Source organism: Zootoca vivipara, chromosome 8 (assembly GCF_963506605.1).
Source record: "Zootoca vivipara chromosome 8, rZooViv1.1, whole genome shotgun sequence".
In the NCBI taxonomy this organism is placed as follows: Eukaryota; Metazoa; Chordata; class Lepidosauria; order Squamata; family Lacertidae; genus Zootoca; species Zootoca vivipara.
This window is the reverse complement of record NC_083283.1, coordinates 12865572-12887291: the sequence shown is the minus strand read 5'-3', so window position 1 is coordinate 12887291 and position 21720 is coordinate 12865572. Positions and strand designations below refer to the sequence as shown.

General features: G+C 46.0%; 1 protein-coding gene across 15 annotated transcripts in view; it reads right to left on the bottom strand.

Moving 5' to 3' along the window:
• Positions 1 to 21720, bottom strand: part of MTSS1 (MTSS I-BAR domain containing 1) — a 145070-nt gene that overhangs the window by 108463 nt on the left and 14887 nt on the right. For all 15 annotated transcript variants that reach the window (XM_060277626.1, XM_060277632.1, XM_060277627.1 and 12 more), the window contains exons 2-3: positions 16297 to 16358; positions 10278 to 10351 (exon numbers count right to left, since the gene is read on the bottom strand). In XM_060277626.1, the coding sequence (XP_060133609.1) occupies positions 10278 to 10351; positions 16297 to 16358 (136 nt within the window). The remainder of the gene's footprint in view (positions 1 to 10277; positions 10352 to 16296; positions 16359 to 21720) is intronic.

Sequence of the window (21720 nt, the reverse complement as noted above, 5' to 3'; positions counted from 1 at the left end):
CGCCTGGTGACTACAGGCTGCCCACCCAGGCATTGTGCTTTGTGATTCACTGTGTGATTAAGGCCCATTCTAATTCTATGCTTATCAATCAGAAACACACGTATAAAAAGGGAGGGGGGGAGGAATTAGAGACCTACTTCAATAAAGAGGAAATGGGGGGGGGGAATCCGAAGACTAAAGGGGGTGTTGAAAGGTTCGTTAACAATTGTACTTTGAAGATCAATTGCTTGCTCCAGGGTAAGCAGCTCTCAAATTATATTTCTATATATCTCCTAAATTTAGATACCTGAAAATGCAAGAAAGGAAGGGGAAGAGGAAGCATAAAGAAGAGGCAATGCTATTTAATACTCTTCTCATCTTCTCAGGCTCCCCTATGAATGTTTAATGCAGTCCGTTGAAAGAACGCCAACTTTATCTCAGGAGCTCCCAAACAATGAGTCAACATGATATCTCTCCCCCTTTTTTTGGGAGGGGAGGGAAGACAATTTTATCAGGTCTTCTGAAATTCAGTGGTACAAGACCCCCTTTAAGACAATGAGGAATCAGAATGGAAGCAAAGCATTGCAACAACCACAGGGGATTAAGCACCACCACCTCCTGCATGCAAACCTTCTTTAAAAGAGATGTGCAAAACATTTAATAAAAATTACATACATTTCTTACCCACCCCTTCATCCTAAGCTCCCAGAGCAGGGGTACAACCATTCAATGCAATAAAACAGCATTGCAATTAAGCCATCGAAACAACAATGCATTCAATATTTCTACTTTCTCTGCAGAGGTGGGAAGTTCTTATAACATTGTTCCAACCAAAGGGGGTGAGTCTTCTTGAGCTACTAACAAAAGGCATTCAACGGTGGCGCTAGACCCACCTGTGGAGGGATGGTACTAACATGTCCTGTCAGCGCAAGGTTTGCCATCCCACTTCGTTACGTGTGCCCCATATCTTCCCAAAATCTACTCCAGAGGTTTGGGGGAACCCTGAGAAGAGATTTAGGGGGCGTGCGAGGGGAGAATGTTCCACTGCACAAGCGGAGAACTTTGCGCTGGAAGAACACTTGCCTTGGCACTAGGTGGGATTCCACCCAGTAATTCCGCAACTTCTTATTTTAAAGACAAACAATGCCTTTCAGGTAGTGATGTAAGAACAAGGCAAGCATCTAGGGCAGATGGGGGAACGCAAGGAGCACGAAGCAAAATGCAACCTTGCTACTGCTCTATTTTAAAGAGGCTTAATGTGGTTTTAATTGGAAGATTGCATTATGTTTAATGAGGAGGATTGCTGAATTTTTATTTTGACTCATACACCACCTTGGAGGGGCAACTGTGTTCTAAAAGGCAGTCAATAAATCAGGAAATAAATCACAGAATCACTGGATTGTAGAACTGGTAGGGATAAAATCTTCCGAACGCTCACCATTTCAAAGCTGTAGCTGCTATACGCACACAAAGTAAGTCACATGTTGACCAAGGAACTCAACAGGCTTCCGGTTATCTAAGACAGTCTCTGTTTTGGTTCAGTGTTGAAGCGGCAACAGGACAAAGTTTATAATTCCTGTTGAACAGGAGCATTCTGCTGATATGACCCTCTTAAGAATATTAGGGGGGTGGGCAGGGGAAAGACTAGACCGTGTGAAAAATGAACGTGATGTTTCAGCTGCAGTTCATTTAGTTCCTAAGCTTTCATATCTCAGTTTCTAATACTGCTTAAGAACAAAACAAAGCAATACTCACCACTTTTGGCTCTTCCTCATTGTTAATATACCATATGTTCTTTTCTCTACACACCCGCTGCAGGAATTCCTGCATTTCACTCTGTTACCTTCTCTTTTTCACTGGGCAGCAGGGTGGATTTGATTTAAATCAAATTGATTTAAATCACTAGTCAGTAATTGATTTAACTCATATATATTTTTCCAGAAAGGCATTCCTGCTGGTATGACCTTAATATTTACAACCAGTTGAAGGTTTCCTTTTTTGGAATAATAAATCTTCAGAGTAGTTTTTGCAGTTATAAACAAAAAGTACTGATTTTGTTATACTATTAGAAATACACGGACAGATAATTATGACATTTTTTGTGAGGTTTACTAAGTTAACTGTTTATATTTGGACAACTTTTCTGCTGTACTTTATTTGAAGGAGAAAAATAATCATTTCCTTAATAACAATTTAAACAATTTATTGAACTAAAACAATAACATTATAGCGTATGCATCCATGTTTGTTAACTGATGTGGTTAAACTTTAAAAAAACAAAAAACAAAACTCAGACTGATTTTCAGCACACATGAAAAAATTGAATCCTTATTTCCTGATGGCCTTTGGACTATAAGGTAACGTAACTAGAAAACGCAGGTGGCGCTGTGGGTTAAACCACAGAGCCTAGAGCTTGCCGATCAGAAGGTCCACGGTTCGAATCCCCACAGACGGGGTGAGCTCCCGTTGCTCGGTCCCAGCTCCTGCCAACCTAGCAGTTCAAAAGCATGTCAAAGTGCAAGTAGATAAATAGGTACCGCTACAGCGGGAAGGTAAATAGTGTTTCCGTGTGCTGCTCTGGTTTGCCAGAAGTGGCTTTGTCATGCTGGCCACATGACCTGGAAGCTGTACGCCGGCTCCCTCGGTCAATAATGCGAGATGAGCGCCGCAACCCCAGAGTCGGTCACGACTGGACCTAATGGTCAGGGGTCCCTTTACCTTTAACTAGAAAGCTATATTTGGAAAGATACTTGCCTCTGAGAGCATTTTTTTTTAAGAAAACCAATTTAAATTTAATTTAATTTAATTTAATTTTTAATTTTTTTAAGAAAACCAATTTAAATTTAATTTAATTTAATTTAATTTTTTAATTTAATTTTAATTTAATTTTAATTTTAAATTTAAATTTAAATTTTTTAAAAAAAACCGATTTATTTTTATTTATTTATTTATTTTTTTAAAAAAAAATCATTGGTTTTTATCCACCCTGCAGGGAAAGTTCCTGATTTTTTGCTCCCAAGTTCAAGTTACTGGTTGCCCTAATGCATTTTGTTATTAGGTTGTTGTTATTATTGTGTTGAACGTAAGTGCTATTAGCATCTCCCTTGTATCTGTAAGCTGCTTTAAGTCATTTCCAAGAGTAAAGCGACGGATAAATATTAACACATAGATATTAAATATTGAATAAATGAAGTATTAAATGCAGCAGTCACTTCTTTGCTGTTGATTCTTACTAAGAACTACATTTCCAACAAAAAACAAAAAAAGCTCAGTTCTTGCAGATGCACCACTTGAAGTTAGCACCTGGATTTACCAGGGGGGGGGGGGCAAAATGAATGACGTGTGGGGCAGATGATTCCCCCACCAACATGCACCAATGTCAATGTAACGTAAGAACATGGAGAATAGCTTCTTGGTTCATGCCAGTGGCCCACCTAGTGCAGGATCTTGTTCTCAAAGTGACCAGCCAGATCCCAATGGGAATCCCCCAAATAGGACATGAGCGCAAGAGCACTCTCTCCTCCTGTGGTTTTCCAGAAACTGGTCTTCAACAACCCACTACCTCCAACAGTGCAGGGAGAACAGAGTAGCCAGAGTTAGAAACCAACGATAGCCATTTCCAATCCTCTGTGACATGTGGGTTTCTGGTTACAGGTTTTAGAAACAGACTGGAAAGAGAAGTTGCGGGATTGCAACTGACCCAGGTGGCGCTGTGGGTTAAACCACTGAGCCTAGGGCTTGCTGATCAGAAGGTCGGCGGTTCGAATCCCTGTGACGGGGTGAGCTCCCGTTGCTCGGTCCCAGCTCCTGCCAACCTAGCAGTTCGAAAGCACATCAAAGTGCAAGTAGATAAATAGGAACCGCTACAGCGGGAAGGTAAACAGCGTTTCCATGTGCTGCTCTGGTTTGCCAGAAGCGGCTTTGTCATGCTGGCCACATGACCTGGAAGCTATACGTCGGCTCCCTCGGCCAATAATGCGAGATGAGCGCGCAACCCCAGAGTCAGTCACGACTGGACCTAATGGTCAGGGGTCCCTTTACCTTTACCAAACTTAAAACCATGGAGATACCTGGTCTGAATAGAGACATTGGATTCTTATCTCATTATACATGATAAAGCTATCTCTAGCCATCTCACCCCTTGCTTTTTCCTGTAAGACCAACTGCAGTCGTTAACAGTAGCCCACAGGTCGTCCACACCTACCAGCCAATCACCCATTCCCACCACCCTCCTGAGTAATACCCCTCCCCACCCTCAGAGTATACATAAGGGTCTGGTGACTTCTGTTTCAGTGTATCTGAAGAAGTGTGCATGCACACGAAAGCTCATACCAATGACAAACTCAGTTGGTCTCTAAGGTGCTACTGGAAGGAATTTTTCAAATTTTGTTTCGACGTGGGTTTATGGCAAATCCAAAGGACCTAGCCAGCACCTTCCCCCACATTCCATGTTTGCCCCAGGGTTCCAGAATTGGCACGCAGGCTGCTGATTGCTGACCCCTACTCTGGGATAGGCCAAGGACTCAAATCATTTTTTTATTTTTATTTTTGGAGGGGGGGGGGGAATCCAGGGTGCAGATCCAGTTCCTCAGCTGACACTGCCTCGTCCTCGTGTAGCCACACACATCGCTAGAAGTTCAGAAACGAACTGTTACACAGACCTAGCCCTGTGCAAAAACATCTGCAATTAGGATTCGAATTCTAGCAGGACCATGCCGTAACTAGGCTAGAAAACAGCAGATGTGCACCTTTACTTCCAAACAAAGGCACCGACTTTTCTGCAAACAGTGCGGGCTTCCTTTTTATTTGCAAGCTCTGGGAAGAAATTTCACTTGGGTAAACAAGCAAAATGTTAAAAGATTTGTGAAGAGCTGGAGCGGGGAAGCCAGGCTGAATTCCGTGGTACAGAGAAACTGTTCCCGACTCTAGAAACTGGAGTTTTCACTCTACACGCTACTTCTGACTTCATACTAATATGTACTTGGAAGAGGGCAGGAGGGAAAAAAGAGAGTAGACAATGGCCACAGGACACTGAAAGTAACTCTAGCTTTCCATTTAGGCGTGTTACCTTTTTAATAATACAGTATGTGCACATGGAAGTACTATACACGAAGCAGTTTTCTCCATGCAAAGTGCGCACTGATAAAAAAAAGGAGCCTGACTAGGGTTGCTGCGGACCGACAGGGATAAAATGCTTCCCTCAGCTAGAATGGCCAGGCCTTAAAATAGATTGCAAACTTCCCGTAAACAATAATGCTGCAAGGCATTTAAAAAAGATTTTAACCAGGCAATTTTCCCATCAGGTTTTTTAAAAAAATTATTTAAAAAGAAAGCCCCCTCCCTTCCTTTTCTGCAATTAGGAACACGAGTCAGCATTTTGCGTTGTGCTACGATACTTTTAACACGACTGTACATGTGGACACACCTGCGCATTTCCTCATCCCCGCTGGAAGGGCCACAGAACAGTGCTCTGCTCTGCTTGCAGAAGGTACCCAATATCTCCTGCTAGAGAAGACCCCACCTAAAATCTTAGAAGAGCCGCTGCCAGTCCGTGCAGGCAATACTGAGCTAAATGGACTAGTGGTTTCACTCTGTATAAGGCAGCTTCCTAGGTTCCTATGATACACTTGCTGGGCCGTTGCATTTTTCCTTTGAGATGCTACGCAAGAATGGGAGGCGAGGCGCATAGGAGCTACGCATCCGTTAAGGTGGCATGTTCCTGCATGTATGCAGAGCTTGCAACCTGGGTAATAGCCCTGCCTTAAGGCAGGTGTACGTGCTGGGTAAATTGGGAGTCAGTTTGAAATAAAAGCAGCATGTGGCCTATGTCCACTCAGGGCATCCTCATCACCTTAGCGCTATTGCAACCTCATGCTAAGAACCGCTTCAGGGAAGCAATTTGCACACAGCAAGACACCAATGTGCAGAATCACCGAGCCCAGCGACTTTCATGGAGGGATGGGATATATTCCTAGAAAGTAGTCGCTTCCAATAGGGACTCTCAGTGTGTGCGTGTGAAGCAATCCTTTCAGAGTGAGAGATTTGCCAGAGAACTACAGACATGTGGAATCAAACACACACTAAACAGCCAGAGCACAGAGCTCTCTGGAGGCAGTCTCCCAAGTTCTGGTTCTATTGAGAAGCGGACACGGAGCAATGGATTCAAACTACAAGAAAGAAGATTCCACCTAAATATTAGGAAGAACTTCCTGAAAGTAAGAGCTGTTCAACAGTGGAATTTGCTACCAAGGAGTGTGGTGGAGTCTCCTTCTTTGGAGGTCTTTAAGCAGAGGCTTGACAGCCATCGGTCAGGAATGCTTTGATGGTGTTTCCTGCTTGGCAGGGGGTTGGACTGGATGGCCCTTGTGGTCTCTTCCAACTCTATGATTCTATGATATGTGAAGTAGTTAAAATTGTACACTCGATTCTCCCAGAGGCTTAAGTTTGGCCAAAATTGAGTACACGCTTCCAGAATTAATGCTAAATACATTATTTCTGGGAAAGATTGAGGGCACTACATTATTGTTGGGAAAGATGGAGGGCACTAGGAGAAGGGGACGACAGAGGACGAGATGGTTGGACAGTGTTCTCAAAGCCACCAACATGAGTCTGACCAAACTGCGGGAGGCAGTGGAAGACAGGAGTGCCTGGCGTGCTATGGTCCATGGGGTCACGAAGAGTCGGACACGACTAAACAACTAAACAACAACATTATTTCTAGTAATGAGTCACCATAGGCACTAGAGGGCTGTGAAAATTTGTGTCCCAGGCTTTATAGGCTCATTTACCTATGTACTATCATCTGAAACCAAAGTAGTTGGCAGATTTTGGTTTCCCCCCCCCCCCGCTCTCCTACTCCGCTATACGCCAGGGTGCTTCTCCACAAATGCCAGCCAGCTTAGTACAGGGAAAACCAATATGGCGCTCTGCAGATGTTGTGGGCTTCAATTTGCATTGAACCCTTGGCCATGCTGGGTGGGGCTCGTGAGATATATAGCTTGAAACATCTGGAAGGTGCCGTGTCGCCTGCCCTTAGCTACCGCACCGGAGAGGAAGATTCTAAACCAGCTGCTTTTCAGATGAGCTACTCTTCCCCAAGTAGAAAGTTATTTATTTTTTTGTGTTGGAAATATTCCAATATGGAATCCTTTCACCTGCAGTGGTACAAACACACACACAAACCCCCAACCGCATCACACAATTCTGCTGCGTGTGAACATTGGCTGCGCGATACTACATGCTTTTGAAATAGCAGTTCTCCGAACAACAGCTGGCTCAACCATTAGAGCCGTATTAAATAACCCGGCTCTTAATTAATTGCTCTATTTTTACCCGGCGTTCGCTAGACTTTGAAAGCAAGTCACAGCACCAAATGGGGCCTTTTCAGATCACAAAAAGGGGCGTATTTCACCCATTCTGTGCAGAAGCTAAATGGAGGCCTAATTCAAGGATTCTCGCCCCTCTTCCTCCCCCACAGGTGTTAAGTTTATTCCGAGAACAACACAGCAGCGAAGGCTGCTTCATAGAAACCACTATTTTGAAGACGACAATAAACCAGAAGCTTTTGCATTTTGAGGGTTTGCCCAGAATATGCTTTTTGTATTTTATTTTAGGAGTGTGCCTAGACTCCCTTCCCTAGTCTGGTTTGTTTGGGGGCAGCGGGGGGAGGGGGGAGAGAGATGTCTGCCAAATCTCTAAAGGGCACCTTTTGGCAAGAGGGCATCTTACAAGTTAAGGTGGGGAAACAGGTAATGTACGGTAGTAGGAAGTCTAAAGCCAGCAGCATTGCAATACATGCACTAAATTTGTTGGGATTACTCTGCAGCAAAGCACCACAAAACACTGTCCAGCAGATATTGTTCCCAAATGCAAGCAGAAAAGTACAAGTGTCAGGCCATGATAGCAAACCCAAGGCATGATTTGGCAGCTGCTACTTTGCCCAGGTGGCACTGTGGGTTAAACCACTGAGCCTAGGGCTTGCTGATCAGAAGGTCGGCAGTTCGAATCCCTGTGACGGGGTGAGCTCCTGTTGCTTGGTCCCAGCTCCTGCCAACCTAGCAGTTCGAAAGCACATCAAAATGCAAGTAGATAAATAGGAACCACTACAGTGGGAAGGTAAACAACGTTTCCGTGTGCTGCTCTGGTTCGCCAGAAGCGGCTTTGTCATGCTGGCCACATGACCTGGAAGCTGTACGCCGGCTCCCTCGGCCAATAATGCGAGATGAGCGCCGCAACCGCAGAGTCGGTCACGACTGGACCTAATGGTCAGGGGTCCCTTTACCTTTACTTTGCCCAGGGTACTCCAGGGGCCTTGCTAAACTTGACTGCTCAGGACACCATGAGGCAGAAACGTGCGAGAGCAAGCTGCAAGGCCTGTCTACCTCTCCTCCTCCAGCCCCTCCCTGACGACGGCCCCACCAAGATGCGAAATTAGGGCAGCACCGTCAACCACCGCTTTGACCACCATGAAACGCCTTTGGGACATCACAATGTCCCTTCCCACCTCTAAAGGCATGACTCTGCAACATCACCCATAGCTCTAAGACGGGGGTTGCTAACCTGCAGCGTTCCAGATGTTGTTGGATTGGTCCCAGCTAGAATGGGAAACGGTCAGGGATGATGGGAGTTGTAGTCCAGTAACATCTGGAAGGCCATCGTGCTTTCCCTCCCCCCACTCCTTGAGGTATTGTGGTGGACAAAATAATTTTATCTTTATTTTTTACACACTTTTGCAGCCACACCCATACATGCCACTTAGTTAGGAATATTAGAATAGCAGAAAGTTCCATTGCCAATAATTATGCATGGCTCACACAAACATTTGTTTTCGACGTGTAGTGCAGGGGGGGGGGTGCTGAATCTATAGTTTTCCCCAAGTGGCCTTCTGTACGACTGCGCCAGGCACCCCAAATCGGGGATACAGTGGTCCCTCGACTTACGAATTTAATCCGTTCCGAATGCACATTCGTAGGTCGAAAAGTCTGTAAGTCGAAAAAAGCAGTTTCCCATAGGAATGCATTGGAAACGGAAAAATTCGTAAGTCGAGTAAACCGCATCTAAAATTCGTAAGTCGAGAAAACCCCATCTAAACCGCAACGGTTTTCCTTTCGGATGTAGAAAAAAACGTAAGCGTGCAGCCATTTTTTTCCATTCGTAACTCGGAATTTCGTAAGTCGAGTACTTCGTAAGTCGAGGGACCACTGTATTACCTACCCACTGAAAAGCAGGAAACAGACACTGGCATAATCAAATGGTGAAGAAAATCCAGCCGAGTTGGAAAGGACCAAGTTGGAAAGGACCGCGGGGGTCATCTACTCCTACCTACCCCTTGAAATGCAGGAATGTCTCTTGCCCAATGGGGAGCTCGAACCCATGACCCTGTGATTAAGAGTCTCTTCCTCCACAGACTGAGCTATCAATGCCATGATTCTAAGAGAGCCAAGATATATTCCTCTGGAGCAAACTAAGAATACATACACAGCAGAAGCCTCCGTGTAAGTAAAGACGGCAAACTGGAAAGGAAAGGTCCCTGGAAGTCTGTCACCTTTGCCAAACTATACAGAATTGGCTTCGGCTTCTAAGCGTGAGGCTGCCAAAAACACCAGGCTTATAAGAAGCCGCTCGTCTATGGTGAGTAAGTAATTAGCTCTGGGCACGGAAGTCTTTGTAAACTGGAAATAGTATTTTACTCCTCCTTTCAGGTGGTCGTGAGCAGCATAGCTGAGTAAAATGAACTGCAGACTTACCTCGCCAAGCTGCAAAACACATTTGCATTCTGCTCTCATAACATGCTTCAATATATTTCAATAAATCCACCTTTTTTAAAAAAAATCTAACCCACCCTTTTCATTTTGGACTGAGATACCGTTCAGATGGCGAAATATAGCAGCAGGCCTGTTATTTACACCAGTCAAACTTCAATGACAGGTTTCTGGCTTTTCGGCTTTTTTCCAAGCAGTCTATTAATTTTATTTATTTATTATTATTATTTCTGCTCATGTAGAACATATTCACACTTTCGAGGGAACGGGGGACTATTTCACAGATGTCTAACAGATTTGGCTGTTGGCAGGGTTTCAGAGAGAGAGAGAGAGAGAGAGAGAGACCGGGAGAGAGAGAGAGAGAGAGACCGGGAGAGCCTACGAATGTTAAAATCACATAATATTTTGCTCAACAGAATAAAACGCAACTCAGCCTTCGCCAAACTTCCTTCGCCAACCTAGCGCCCACCAGCCAAAGCCCAAAACATTTGGAGGGCATCAGGTTAGCAAAGGCTGTTAAGAGACGCATCTGCTTACCACGGGTGTTCGTCGCCATGTCGGCCACTTTCTGAAAGGCATCCAGGAACGCCGCTGCGGCTACCACCGTTGTCCTAAAATACAAGGCAGATAATGTGACGTTAAGAAACCGCGAGACACAGCTTATTTAGAACTCTGCGCACCGAAAAGGAAAATGCATTAGCATTGCAAACAGAAAACAAAAACCACAACAACCTCCTAATTTGAGCTCCTACAAAATACAAAAGGGAATCTCACAGCTTTATTTGTACCCTAAATCACTTTCTTGCTTTTGGATGGCACCGCAGAAAACTTGCTTTTCTCCTATTTTCTTACAGAGTTTACTTGAACAACAACAAAAAGACAGGTGGTGCTTCTAAAGGAGAGAGGGAGAACCTCTAAACCTTTTAATCTGTCGCTGAACTACATCTCCTATCCATCCCAGCCAGCACAGCCAATGGTCAGGGATGGTGGGAGATGTAGTTCATCTGGACAGCCAGCCTCCCATAATCCCTGAACACCGGCCATCTTGGCAGGAGCTGGTGGAGGGTTTGGAGTCCAATAACAAATCTGGAGGGCTACAGGTTCAACGTCCCTGCTCTGAAGAACAAAGGAAGGTAAATAATTGTTCTGATACGCAGTGAAGCACTATTATCAACAGCATCCTCTGCACACATTTGGTTTGGGGGGGTGTACACGGGACGTGGGTGGTGCTGTGGGTTAGACCATAGAGCCTAGGGCTTGCCGATCAGAAGGTTGGTGGTTCGAATCCCCGCAACGGGGTGAGCTCCCGTTGCTCGGTCACAACTCCTGCCAACCTAGCAGTTTGAAAGCACATCAAAGTGCAAGCAGATAAATAGGTACCGCTCTGGCGGGAAGGTAAACAGCGTGTCCGTGTGCTGCTCTGGTTCGCCAGAAGCGGCTTTGTCATGCTGGCCACATGACCTGGAAGCTATACGCCAGCTCCCTCGGCCAATAATGCGAGATGAGCGCGCAACCCCAGAGTCGGTCACGACTTGACCTAGTGGTCAGGGGTCCCTTTACCTTTACACCTAAGAAGAGCAGCACCTAAAATTTTGGCGTGAATGCAAGAATCATGTGAGCTTCGCGGCGGCATCAGCCCAACTTCCAGCCAAGTCTACACTTGAATGGAAAAAAACTCATGTAGAGTATGAAGCAGTCCTTGGACAGAAGAGAGAAGGAAGAACACAGAATTACAAATCCAGGCAATTACTGGATTTGAGTGGCATGTTTGACAACTAAACCATATTTTGAATGTGTGCTTTAATACACAGAGGGAGAGAAACAATTCTCAAGCTCTTAAACAGTGCAGGGAAGGGGTTACCCTAAACAATACTTGGATAGCCAACCTGTGCCCTCCAGATGTCGCCCGATTCCAACTCCCATCAGTCAGCATGGTAGTGGTGCAGGGAATTGTAGTTCCACATCGCGCAGGAGGCACTGCAATGGCTAGGCACTGCTTTAAGCTGTACCCTAAAGACTCAATGCGATCCTCTCCCAATGCTGTTGGTTTGTAAATTCCTGACCTAAAGGCTAAATAACTGTACTGTCTCCAGCACCTGCTTCTCGGCCGCCTATGGAGCTTCCAGGCGCAAAGTTTCTGTCTCTTAAAACAGAAAGAAAGGCTATTGACACCACTGCTCCCAGAAATAAATGGCCAGTCTAGCAAAGCTGGGGGGAAACAGCCTTTGAGGATAAGGCTTAGACCTCGTAGATCTCTTCCGAGGATAAAAAGAACAAGCAAGAGTGCTGTGTATTGAGCAATATAAGAACAGGAAAGGGCAGCATTCTGACCAGACCCCTGCACAATGGGCCCAGTACTTGTTTGATCAATGCTGGCTTATCTTGCACACCACAGGTGAAGCGGTGTCCAGCAAAATGTATGCAAAAGCCCACTAGTCTCGCGTCAGGCAAACCAGTGGCACAGTGCTGGGTACAGACAGGGAGCAGACCAGCCCTTCAGGAGCCTAGGAGCCTGGTACAAATCCCTGGCAGGGACAGACCTGTTTGCTCCCACTGCAGAGCGGCTTCAGGTATTCTAAAGCAAATAGGGCCTCCATTTTACATTTAATTTAGAGCAGGCTTCCCCAAACTACGGCCCACGGGGCTCATTTATGTGGCCCCTGGCAACCCCCGCTGCCCGCTCTTACTGGTGTGGTGCGGCGCAGCTGCCCACTTCTGGGTGGCTGGAGCATCGGAAACAGCTTGCGTGCATGCACACACGCTATTTCCGGCGCACTTCCGGGGTGGAGGAGCACCGGAAATAGCTTGTGTGCATGCGCATAGGCCTCCTCCGACCCGGAAGTGCGCCGGAAATAGCGTGTGCGCATGCGTATGGGCGCGCACTCCTCCGCCCTCCGTGCAATCGGCGCGGCGGGCACTGGCATGAAGCCGGGTAAGTTTGGGGACCCGAGTATCCCAGGAGGTGGCCCTACCATGGGGCAAGGGCAACAGCTGCTTCATGCAGGTGAATCTGGGCGCATCAACATGGAATGCCAAAGCATTCTAGCCCATGCAATGCCACCTCCCAGGTCATTCTCCAATGGAAGCCCTGTTGGAAGAGCGGCACACATATAATTACACTTATATTAATTTGCAGGAGGGGGGGTACTAGAGATGTGAAGGCCTGTGGGAGGAAATATTTTTGAGGGTCTTTTCCCATTTCCCCCCTGTGGTTTCCCCACCCCCTCCACATCTCTAGAGGGGCACCATTTCGTATTTTGGGAGTAAGAGCACAAGTATAGCTTGAGTCCATCCTAGATCACCTGACACTGGACAGCCTGCACAGTTTCGCCATTCCTGCATTGCAGGGGGTTGGACTAAATTACCCTGGGTGTCCCTTCCAACTGTACAATTTTAAGAAGCTGGTGTGCGTGTGTTTGCATTTGGAGACCATGTACAATGCGCATCCCAGCAGGGAAAGTCATGCAGGCTTAGCGGTGAATGTTCCAACTCAAAAATGGGAGGGGGAACAGAGTTCAACAGAGTTCCTCTCCTCCCTGCTTTGTGAGCATGTCGTATCAGTGGTTCCTCTGACCAAGAAAACATGATCAGTAGTATCACACGAGGATGTATCTGTTGCTGGGCTGGACCACTTCAAAATTCAGGTAAGATAACCCTAAAAAATATGACTCCCTCATGCTGTGTGTGTGTGTGTGTGTGTGTGTGTGTGTGTGTTCTCATAACTAGCATGGGGAGAATGTTCTAGCCTGACATTATATTTCAATGCACAGGGACAACAGCTGGAGGAGCATTCAAACAGTCACACACACACACCCATCACTTTCAGTCTTAAGATGTATACAGATTCATCACAGAAGTCTGAGGATGATGTAGCTTGGCCAACCACTCCTTCCGCACAGAACTCCCAGGAAGCTGCCTTGGCTTGCAAACACAATGGCCTTTTTATTCCCTTTTCCAAGCATGCATCTAGTAGCAAGCAGCAGGGCCCCCAAATTCTTACTCTCAGCAAGAAACAAAATGCAAATCCGGGCTTCCTAAATATAGCCGGCACTTCATGAATAAATAGGTCTTAAGGACCCTGTTCACCTCAAAAACGTGTGCTAAAGTGCTTCCTTCTCTGCTTTAAATTAATTGCATATTCAGATTTAAAATTTTAAAAAGGAATCTGGGACATGACTTTGGGGAGAAACTAAAAACAAGGGCACAGCAGCAGGAGAGAAATGAACTAAACACAGGTCCAAAAGGAAGAATTCTTCAAGATGGAACCTGTCCGTGGAGGGCAACCTCATGCTTGCCAACATCAGTTAATGGTGCAGAGGCCTTGACATCTGCAATGGCGAATCAACCTCCAGAAGGAAAGGTCTTCTCTATCCAGGAGTTTTCTGTTGCAATTACTGCCCCTTCCACACACATGCACACACAATTCCCCCCCCCCCCCGAGCTTGCAAACACATCCTGGAATCCCACCCTAAAGGCAAAACACAGCCAGGAAGAGGTGTTGCGATGGCCAAGGGTTAAGCGCCTCCTCCCCTGCCTGCTGTTTCTCCCCTGCAAAAAACACCCCCTCCCTCCTTCCAAATCACTTTGCACGGCAGAGAATCCCAGGGCTGAAAAATCTCTTATTTACTACTAAAAGCAAAGTTACAGCCTCAGACCACCAGCACTCCTGGGCACAAAACAGCCACATAGAAAGGTTAAGATGCACAGCATTTCACAGGTCAGCTGAAGACTTTTTAAGACACACATAAAATCCCCTCCCTTTTGCAGCCACTTGAGAATCAAGAAATCGTTAGCCAAGATCTGCTGTAGGGAAATGGTTCGCAGCAAGAGAGGCCTCAGAATGCCAAGCAAGTTGCTCTCGTGGGGAAGGTTTTCATCCACTGTTCACGGCACACATGCACACTGCCAAAGAAACAAGGGTATAAAAGGACATAGTGTGGCTCAGCTGCAAGTAAACTGCAGCCCCCTCCCCATCTTCTCCTCCAGCAGCTGATCAATAGTATGGGTATGAAACGTACAGAACTGGGAGTCCTTAACAAAGAGAAAGAGAGAAGAATGAATGTTATCCTTCTGCTTCAAGAAAGGCTAAGTGAGATGTGTGGCATAGAGTCAGTTAACCAAACACCCTCTAGATTTAGCATTTTCTGGTTATTTAGGCATTATCAACAACCACGAAGCAGAAAACAAGACAAACCAGATTGCTATTCACTTGTTAAACAGAATTCGGTCGAATCTTAGGCTAACCGCACATCCAACTTTGCAGAGACACTGGCAAGTAGAAAGTCGATCATCTGAGTAATTTCACTGTCAAAGATAAACTGCCCAATCTAAGCTTCCTGTATCACACAAGAACACAACAGAACCACTCTGTTTCTCCCTGTGGAAACTTCCAACAAATTTGCATGTAAATAAGGACAGCTTTACTAAACCTGAACTGCTGCACCAACTGCTATCTAAAGTCTTGCAAACAGAATGCAAGCACCAATTTGCGGGGTCTACCTGCGCTGTCTCTGCAAAATGCTTTCAATTTCCTCTCTTCCAAGCAAGCTATGGAGAATATTTCTAGATGAGGATTTGCAAAAAAATAAATCATATCCGGATCAAAAATGCAAAATCCAGATCCAGGGTGGGGCCTGAAGCAAAGCCACTGGAGGAAGGAAGCGCATCCTCAAGGCAGAACTGGAGGAATATGCTACTCACTTTTACTACCTGCCAGTAAGAAGAGTTTGAAATGTCTGCTTGAGATTTCCTCCAAATTATACCAACAGACAATACAGGACTGGGTTTCTGAAAAGACCACACCCAGGTGACATCCGTATTTCACAGAGCATATGCTATGGGGCAAAGGGAGGGAGGGCCATGCGCAGCGATTCTAGAATATTGAAAAGAATCTAACAAGGGCTATGTGCACAATGCAGACTTCACACCGGTTCTCTGGAAACAACAGTTTGCAAATCATAAAGCTAGCCATGGGAATGGATGTTACTTCCCCGTTGACAATCTCCGGCGAATTCTCCTTTCACTTGCTCCTTTATTGTTGCCTTTGCCCATGGTTCAAAACTGTACATCAGGGCTGGGGAAGCCGTGGTCCTACAAATGTTGCTGGGACTCCAACTCCCATCTTCCCAGAACCACTGGCCATGCTGGTTGGGGCTGATGGGAGTTGGAGTCCAACACCCCTGAGAGTCACAGGTTCCTTATTCTCTTGAGCACAATATTTACCACGGTTAACACAAAATTCCCGAGTAACTATAGCTTCCTAATTTACATCAAACCAAGGGTTCAAATTTTCATTCATGCGGGCATCATGGTCCACAGCACCGAAGGTTTGACTTCAAACTACGGAAAGAGAAAAGGGGAATTTGCTCTGCAAAAGGGAGGTGAAAAAGGAAAAGGAATGTGTGTTCTGGGAGCTGTCTCCAGATTTGCAAGCCATCGTTTGCCGAGAGCCAGCAAGCATCTGCGCCCCAAGTCCAAGCTCATTTGAAGTACAGACATAAGGAGCAGAGTAAACGAGCAAACCTGACAGAAAGAGAGGCACGGCGGTTTAGCTTACCTAAGCTGAGACTGCAACTTCCCAGCTTTGTTTATGAAATCTTCCCAAACCGGATAGCTTCCCTGGAAGAGAGAAAGAACAAAAAAATGCAGAATGAAAAACCTTCAATTTCATCAGGTTTTTTTAGAGCTTTGTAAAAAGCTAACTGGGTGTGACAGAAGCTATAAGTTCAACAATACTCTTAACCACGCATTTATTTAAAACATTTATACCCCACTCCCCCCCCCCCCCGCAAAAACTCAATGCAGCTGTCAACAAGGAAAAGCGCAGAGTTGCAATAAAAACAAATTGCCCATTTGGCATCAGACAGGAACCTCAGTGCTTCAGAGGTTTTGCAATGTAAATTCTCAGAGCCCTCGGGAATGGAAGGCAGGAGCGAGTAAACCAGGGATCCCCAAACTGCGGCCCTCCAGATTTTTGGCCTACAACTCCCATGATCCCTAGCTAACAGGACCAGTGGTCGGGGAAGATGGGAATTGTAGTCCAAAACATCTGGAGGGCCGAAGTTTGGGGATGCCTGGAGTAAACCAACAGGGCCATGCTGGTTCTGATTCAAACCTAGGGCTGGTTTGCGAGCTTAGCAATACTTTAAAAAAAAAAAAACATTTCTCATAATGACGCAAGGTGCTTAGTGAAAACAAGCTCTGTGCTCACACAAAGACTATAAGGTTCAACTATGGTGACAGCAGTATTGTCAATTTTCGAACCCTTACTGGCATATAGACACGATTCCAGTAAGGTTTGGTGCAATAAAATCGCTCAGCAAAATTCAGATACCATTGTGTATTTTCTGCAATCTCCCCTGTAGGACATTCAGTCTCTCTAGCATGCATGCCTGTCAGTGTTAGAAACTCATGATGTATAAGCTACAGTACTAGGTTTACAGTCGCCACAACTGAATGTCTATTTGCCAGGGGTTTGGCCTAGATGACCCTTGGGTTCCCTTCCAACACTACAATTACGCGATTCTATGATCCCAACTGCATTGCTCGGCTGTGACTTGCTCTTGCAACAATTCACTGGTACCAGTATGCAAGGAGGAGTAACACACAGAGCGGAAATGGAAATGGTATTAACTATGGACTAAGGCGGAGGTTTTTAAACTGTAGTCGCCAACTCTGCACCCAGACATCTCCACGTAGCTGCAACTGCGCCCACGCTAGTAGCAAAACGCGCCTGGCGCCTGGCTAATTTCTAACACTGCGCCCTGAGTTGATTCAGGTTGGTAAAATGGGAGAAATAAGTCGCCACTGGCGGCCCACATCGCAGCAGGTGATGGCAATTTTTTTTTAAAGAAAAACTTCCAAGCAGCATCAAAAACTCTTAACTGGCTGGAATGGAAAAGTAGCCGATTTACTGATTAACAGGAATCATTTCAGCCATGGAATTTTCCACGAGAGCGCTCAAATACATACAAAGGGCAATACAGTAGTTTCAGTCCATTTGTATAGGCCAATATTTTCATAACATTGGCTATATAGTTCAGGACAGGGGGGAGATTTTCGGTTGAGGGCCACCTTCCCTCGAGGGTCATTTGTTGAAGGCCGCAGCTACTTCACTTTATTCATTTCCTTTCTTCCGTCATGGAACCCAAGGCGGCCTACATGGGGTGACCCCCCCCCATGCCTGCTCAACCTCAGCTAACCGCAGGGCAAGGTTGAAGTCAGTGGAGGGCAGTGCCAGGATCCAAAATGGGCGGGGCCAAAGAAGCCAAGGGCCGTGTAAACTTATGCAGAGGGCCGCACATTGCCGGCCGCTGTAGCAGCGTCAAATGCAGATTATCAGCTCCCTGCTTAATGAGCAGGGGTATGAACCAGTCTTTGGCACTTTTACGCAAAGGGGCAAATCATCCACCAGGAAGTCTTCCATAAACTTTGGACAAAAGAGAACTGAACTGCAAAAAATATGATGAACAGCTTAGGAACACTACCCTGGCTTCTTGCAAAGCCTGCTAACCATAGCTTCCTGGTTTGGATGGAACAGGAGTTACCAGACTTCCTGGTTGGCTTGCTGACTCGCACAGGCAGAAGACTCATTCAAATCCCAGCTTATGAAGCAGGGATATATCATTAATCAATTGCTCCCATGCATGCGCTCAAATGCAGGGTACTGCCGATGGCGTGATGCAATGATGCATCTCAGCTGGGGGAAAATGCACGGCAAGGCAACTCAGACTGAGCATATCATGCCATTCTTCTTATTTTTTTAAAATCCCTTTTGCCATTGCTGAGAAAGGCAGAGTAAGAGGCAGATCGGATTCTCTCTCAGCCTGCGTGAGAGAAGCCCACCTCTGGGTGCAACGCAGGCAGCTGGTACTTTATAAACTGCTTCGAGAGCCAATATTTTGTAGAAAAGCAAAATATTAGATAATTTAAAGCAGGCATCCCCAAACTTCAGCCCTCCAGATGTTTTGGATCATCCCTGACAACTGACTGTGCCTGTGAAGAACTTATGATTTCATTGTATCTTGTTCTATTTGTAGCATTATGAACTGAAGAAGCTCTAGAGAAACCTGATCAACATCTGGAGTTCAGGTCTCCAGATCCATCTTTGCTGAAGGAGGGTGAGGAGGCACCTGCTTTTGACCGCCATCTCGTAGGACCTTGCTCCACAGTCCACATTGTGACCGTTCCTTCTTGTATGACTCTGCACATCCAGTTGTGAACTCATTGCAGCACCTTTTGCGCTTTTGCACTGCACTAGGACACTATTACGGGACCCAGGTGGCACTGTGGTTAAACCACTGAGCCTAGGGCTTGCTGATCAGAAGGTCGGCGGTTCGAATCCCTGTGACGGGGTGAGCTCCCGTTGCTTGGTCCCAGCTCCTGCCAACCTAGCAGTTCGAAAGCATGTCAAAATGCAAGTAGATAAATAGGAACCACTACAGCGGGAAGGTAAACGGTGTTTCCATGTGCTGCTCTGGTTTGCCAGAAGCGGCTTTGTCATGCTGGCCACATGACCTGGAAGCTATACGCCGGCTCCCTCGGCCAATAATGTGAAATGAGCGCGCAACCCCAGAGTCGGTCACGACTGGACCCAATGGTCAGGGGTCCCTTTACCTTTAGGACACTATTATTATTGGTAGAGTTGTACCATTGCAGCACTTTTGTGTTTATGCACTGCGCTAAGATACCATCATTATTGACAGAGTTGTGCCTTCAGTATACTGTTTGTTCATAGTTTCTCCAGGCTTTGATATGCATATTGCACTTTATATGGTTTATTGAGTAAATTGTCTTTAGCATTTGCTAGCTGGTTTGGTGTTATGGTCTTGGTTTTGTTGAAGTTATTGTCATAACACCTGATACTTTTTTGAGTATACAAAACATCTGGAGGGCTGCCGTTTGGAGATGCCTGCTTTAAAAGAAAACCCTGCTGCTGCTGCTCTGAAGATGTGTTACAGTGCAATTGTGTGCATAGAATCGTAGAGTTGGAAGGGACCGCAAGGATCATCGAGTCTGACGCTCCCGCCCCCTGCCCGAAGGAGAACTGACCATCTCCCAAGGGAGTCCGTTCCATGGTTCGAAGAGCTCTCACCATCAGAAAGTGTCTACTCAGATGCAAGCCCCATTTCAGTTCAACAGGATTTGCTCCCAGGTAAGGAGTGTGTAGGCTAAAACCTTAGTTTGCCTGTCTGAGACAGAGCTTTTTTAGATGGGAGGCTGATTACCGTGGAAGAGTTTCAACGCAGCACCAAGCCTCTCACTCCATCAGCGCAAGTATTTCCTACTTATGCAACGGAACACTCTTCCCTTCTCCTCCCGCCATGCGCCCGGTCTGTTTTTAGGGGTTCCCCCCAACCCCCTGGAGCAGATTTGCAGAGGGTGTGGGATGCGCACAGGGTGGGGAAGGAAGAGAGGGGAAATTAGTACTGTACAAGCAGAGATCTCTGCACTGATGGGGTGCTGCAGCTGAACGCTGCCCTGTACAGACATGTCATTTTAAGTCGGAATTAAATGTGCGTGTTTTGTCAAGAGCACCCAGACGTTGCTTTCTGGTACGCGCTGTGACTGCACGAACTGCCCCAGCAGCAGAGTGTCCCAATATTTAATTAAATTTTGGCTAGCTGTGCTTTTGTCACCTTTACGCTAATGGAGTTAACAGACCATTAGTCCACTGGTGAGAATGTCACCTCCAAGTTTGAAAACCATATGGAAAGGACCCTTAGTATATAGTCTTTTACGTAAAGAAAGAGGCCTCTATGAGATTATCAACCAGTTAATTTGAAAGATTGCCTTACCCAATATGAGACAACTTTGATCTGCGGAACTGGCATGGTTTAACGCTCATTCTGCACTTTTTTTTTTTAAAAAAATCTCTTTTAGTGTGACAGGCAGCACCCACAATTCAAAACTCCCTGCCACCATTATTATATTTTTATTATCACATTTACATCGCACCTTTCCTACAAGGAGTGCAAGGTGGAATACACCCTTTACCACCTCCACGTTTTATCCTCACAAGAACCCTGTGAGGTAGGCTATAGGCCAAGAGATGGTAACTGACTCCACGGTCACCCAGTGAGCTTCATGACTGAGTGGGGATTTGAACCGCGCTGTGGGTTAAACCACAGAGTCTAAGGCTTGCCGATCAGAAGGTCGGCGGTTTGAATCCCCGCAACAGGGTGAGCTCCCGTTGCTCCTGCCAACCTAGCAGTTCCTGCCAACCTAGCAGCTCCTGCCAACCTAGCCGTTCGAAAGCATGTCAAAGTGCAAGTAGATAAATAGGTACTGTTCTGGCGGGAAGGTAAACGGCATTTCCGTGTGCTGCTCTGGTTCACCAGAAGCGGTTTTGTCATGCTGGCCACATGACCTGGAAGCTATACGCCGGCTCCCTCGGCCAATAAAGCGAGATGAGCACTGCAACCCCAGTCAGTCACGACTGGACCTAATGGTCAGGGGTCCCTTTACCTTTACTTTATCCCAAGTCCTAGACCGACACTCTAACCACTACACCACACTGCCTCACAGCCTACCGAAACACGCAGAATGCCGAACTGCATTTTTTATCTGGGTTTTTTTAGCCTATTTTAGCTTACCTTTAGTACTGTTGAATGTTTTTAATACTTGTTTTTCCCTGGGGGGTTTTTTAGACTAATAATTTTATTGTTTCATTCTTTTTGTAAAGCACTTATAGAGTGCTCTGGTGCAATTTGCATCACTCCACACTTCCCAGGAGACGCCTGCCCGGGGACCTATTAAAACAGACACCATTTTGTCAAAGACCAATCACATTTAGGTTATCGTGAAACTGGTCCAAGAAAGCTCCAGGCTCAGCAAGGAATCTGTCAACTCTTGATGATTTTGCAATGCCAATGAAGTATGCAAGTCGTGAGATACTTCCCTCCTAGCCTCTACCCCCACCTCTTATAGCATAGTATCCAAACAAAACAGCAATTCATTCAGTCATCCTCAGATTTCCTGT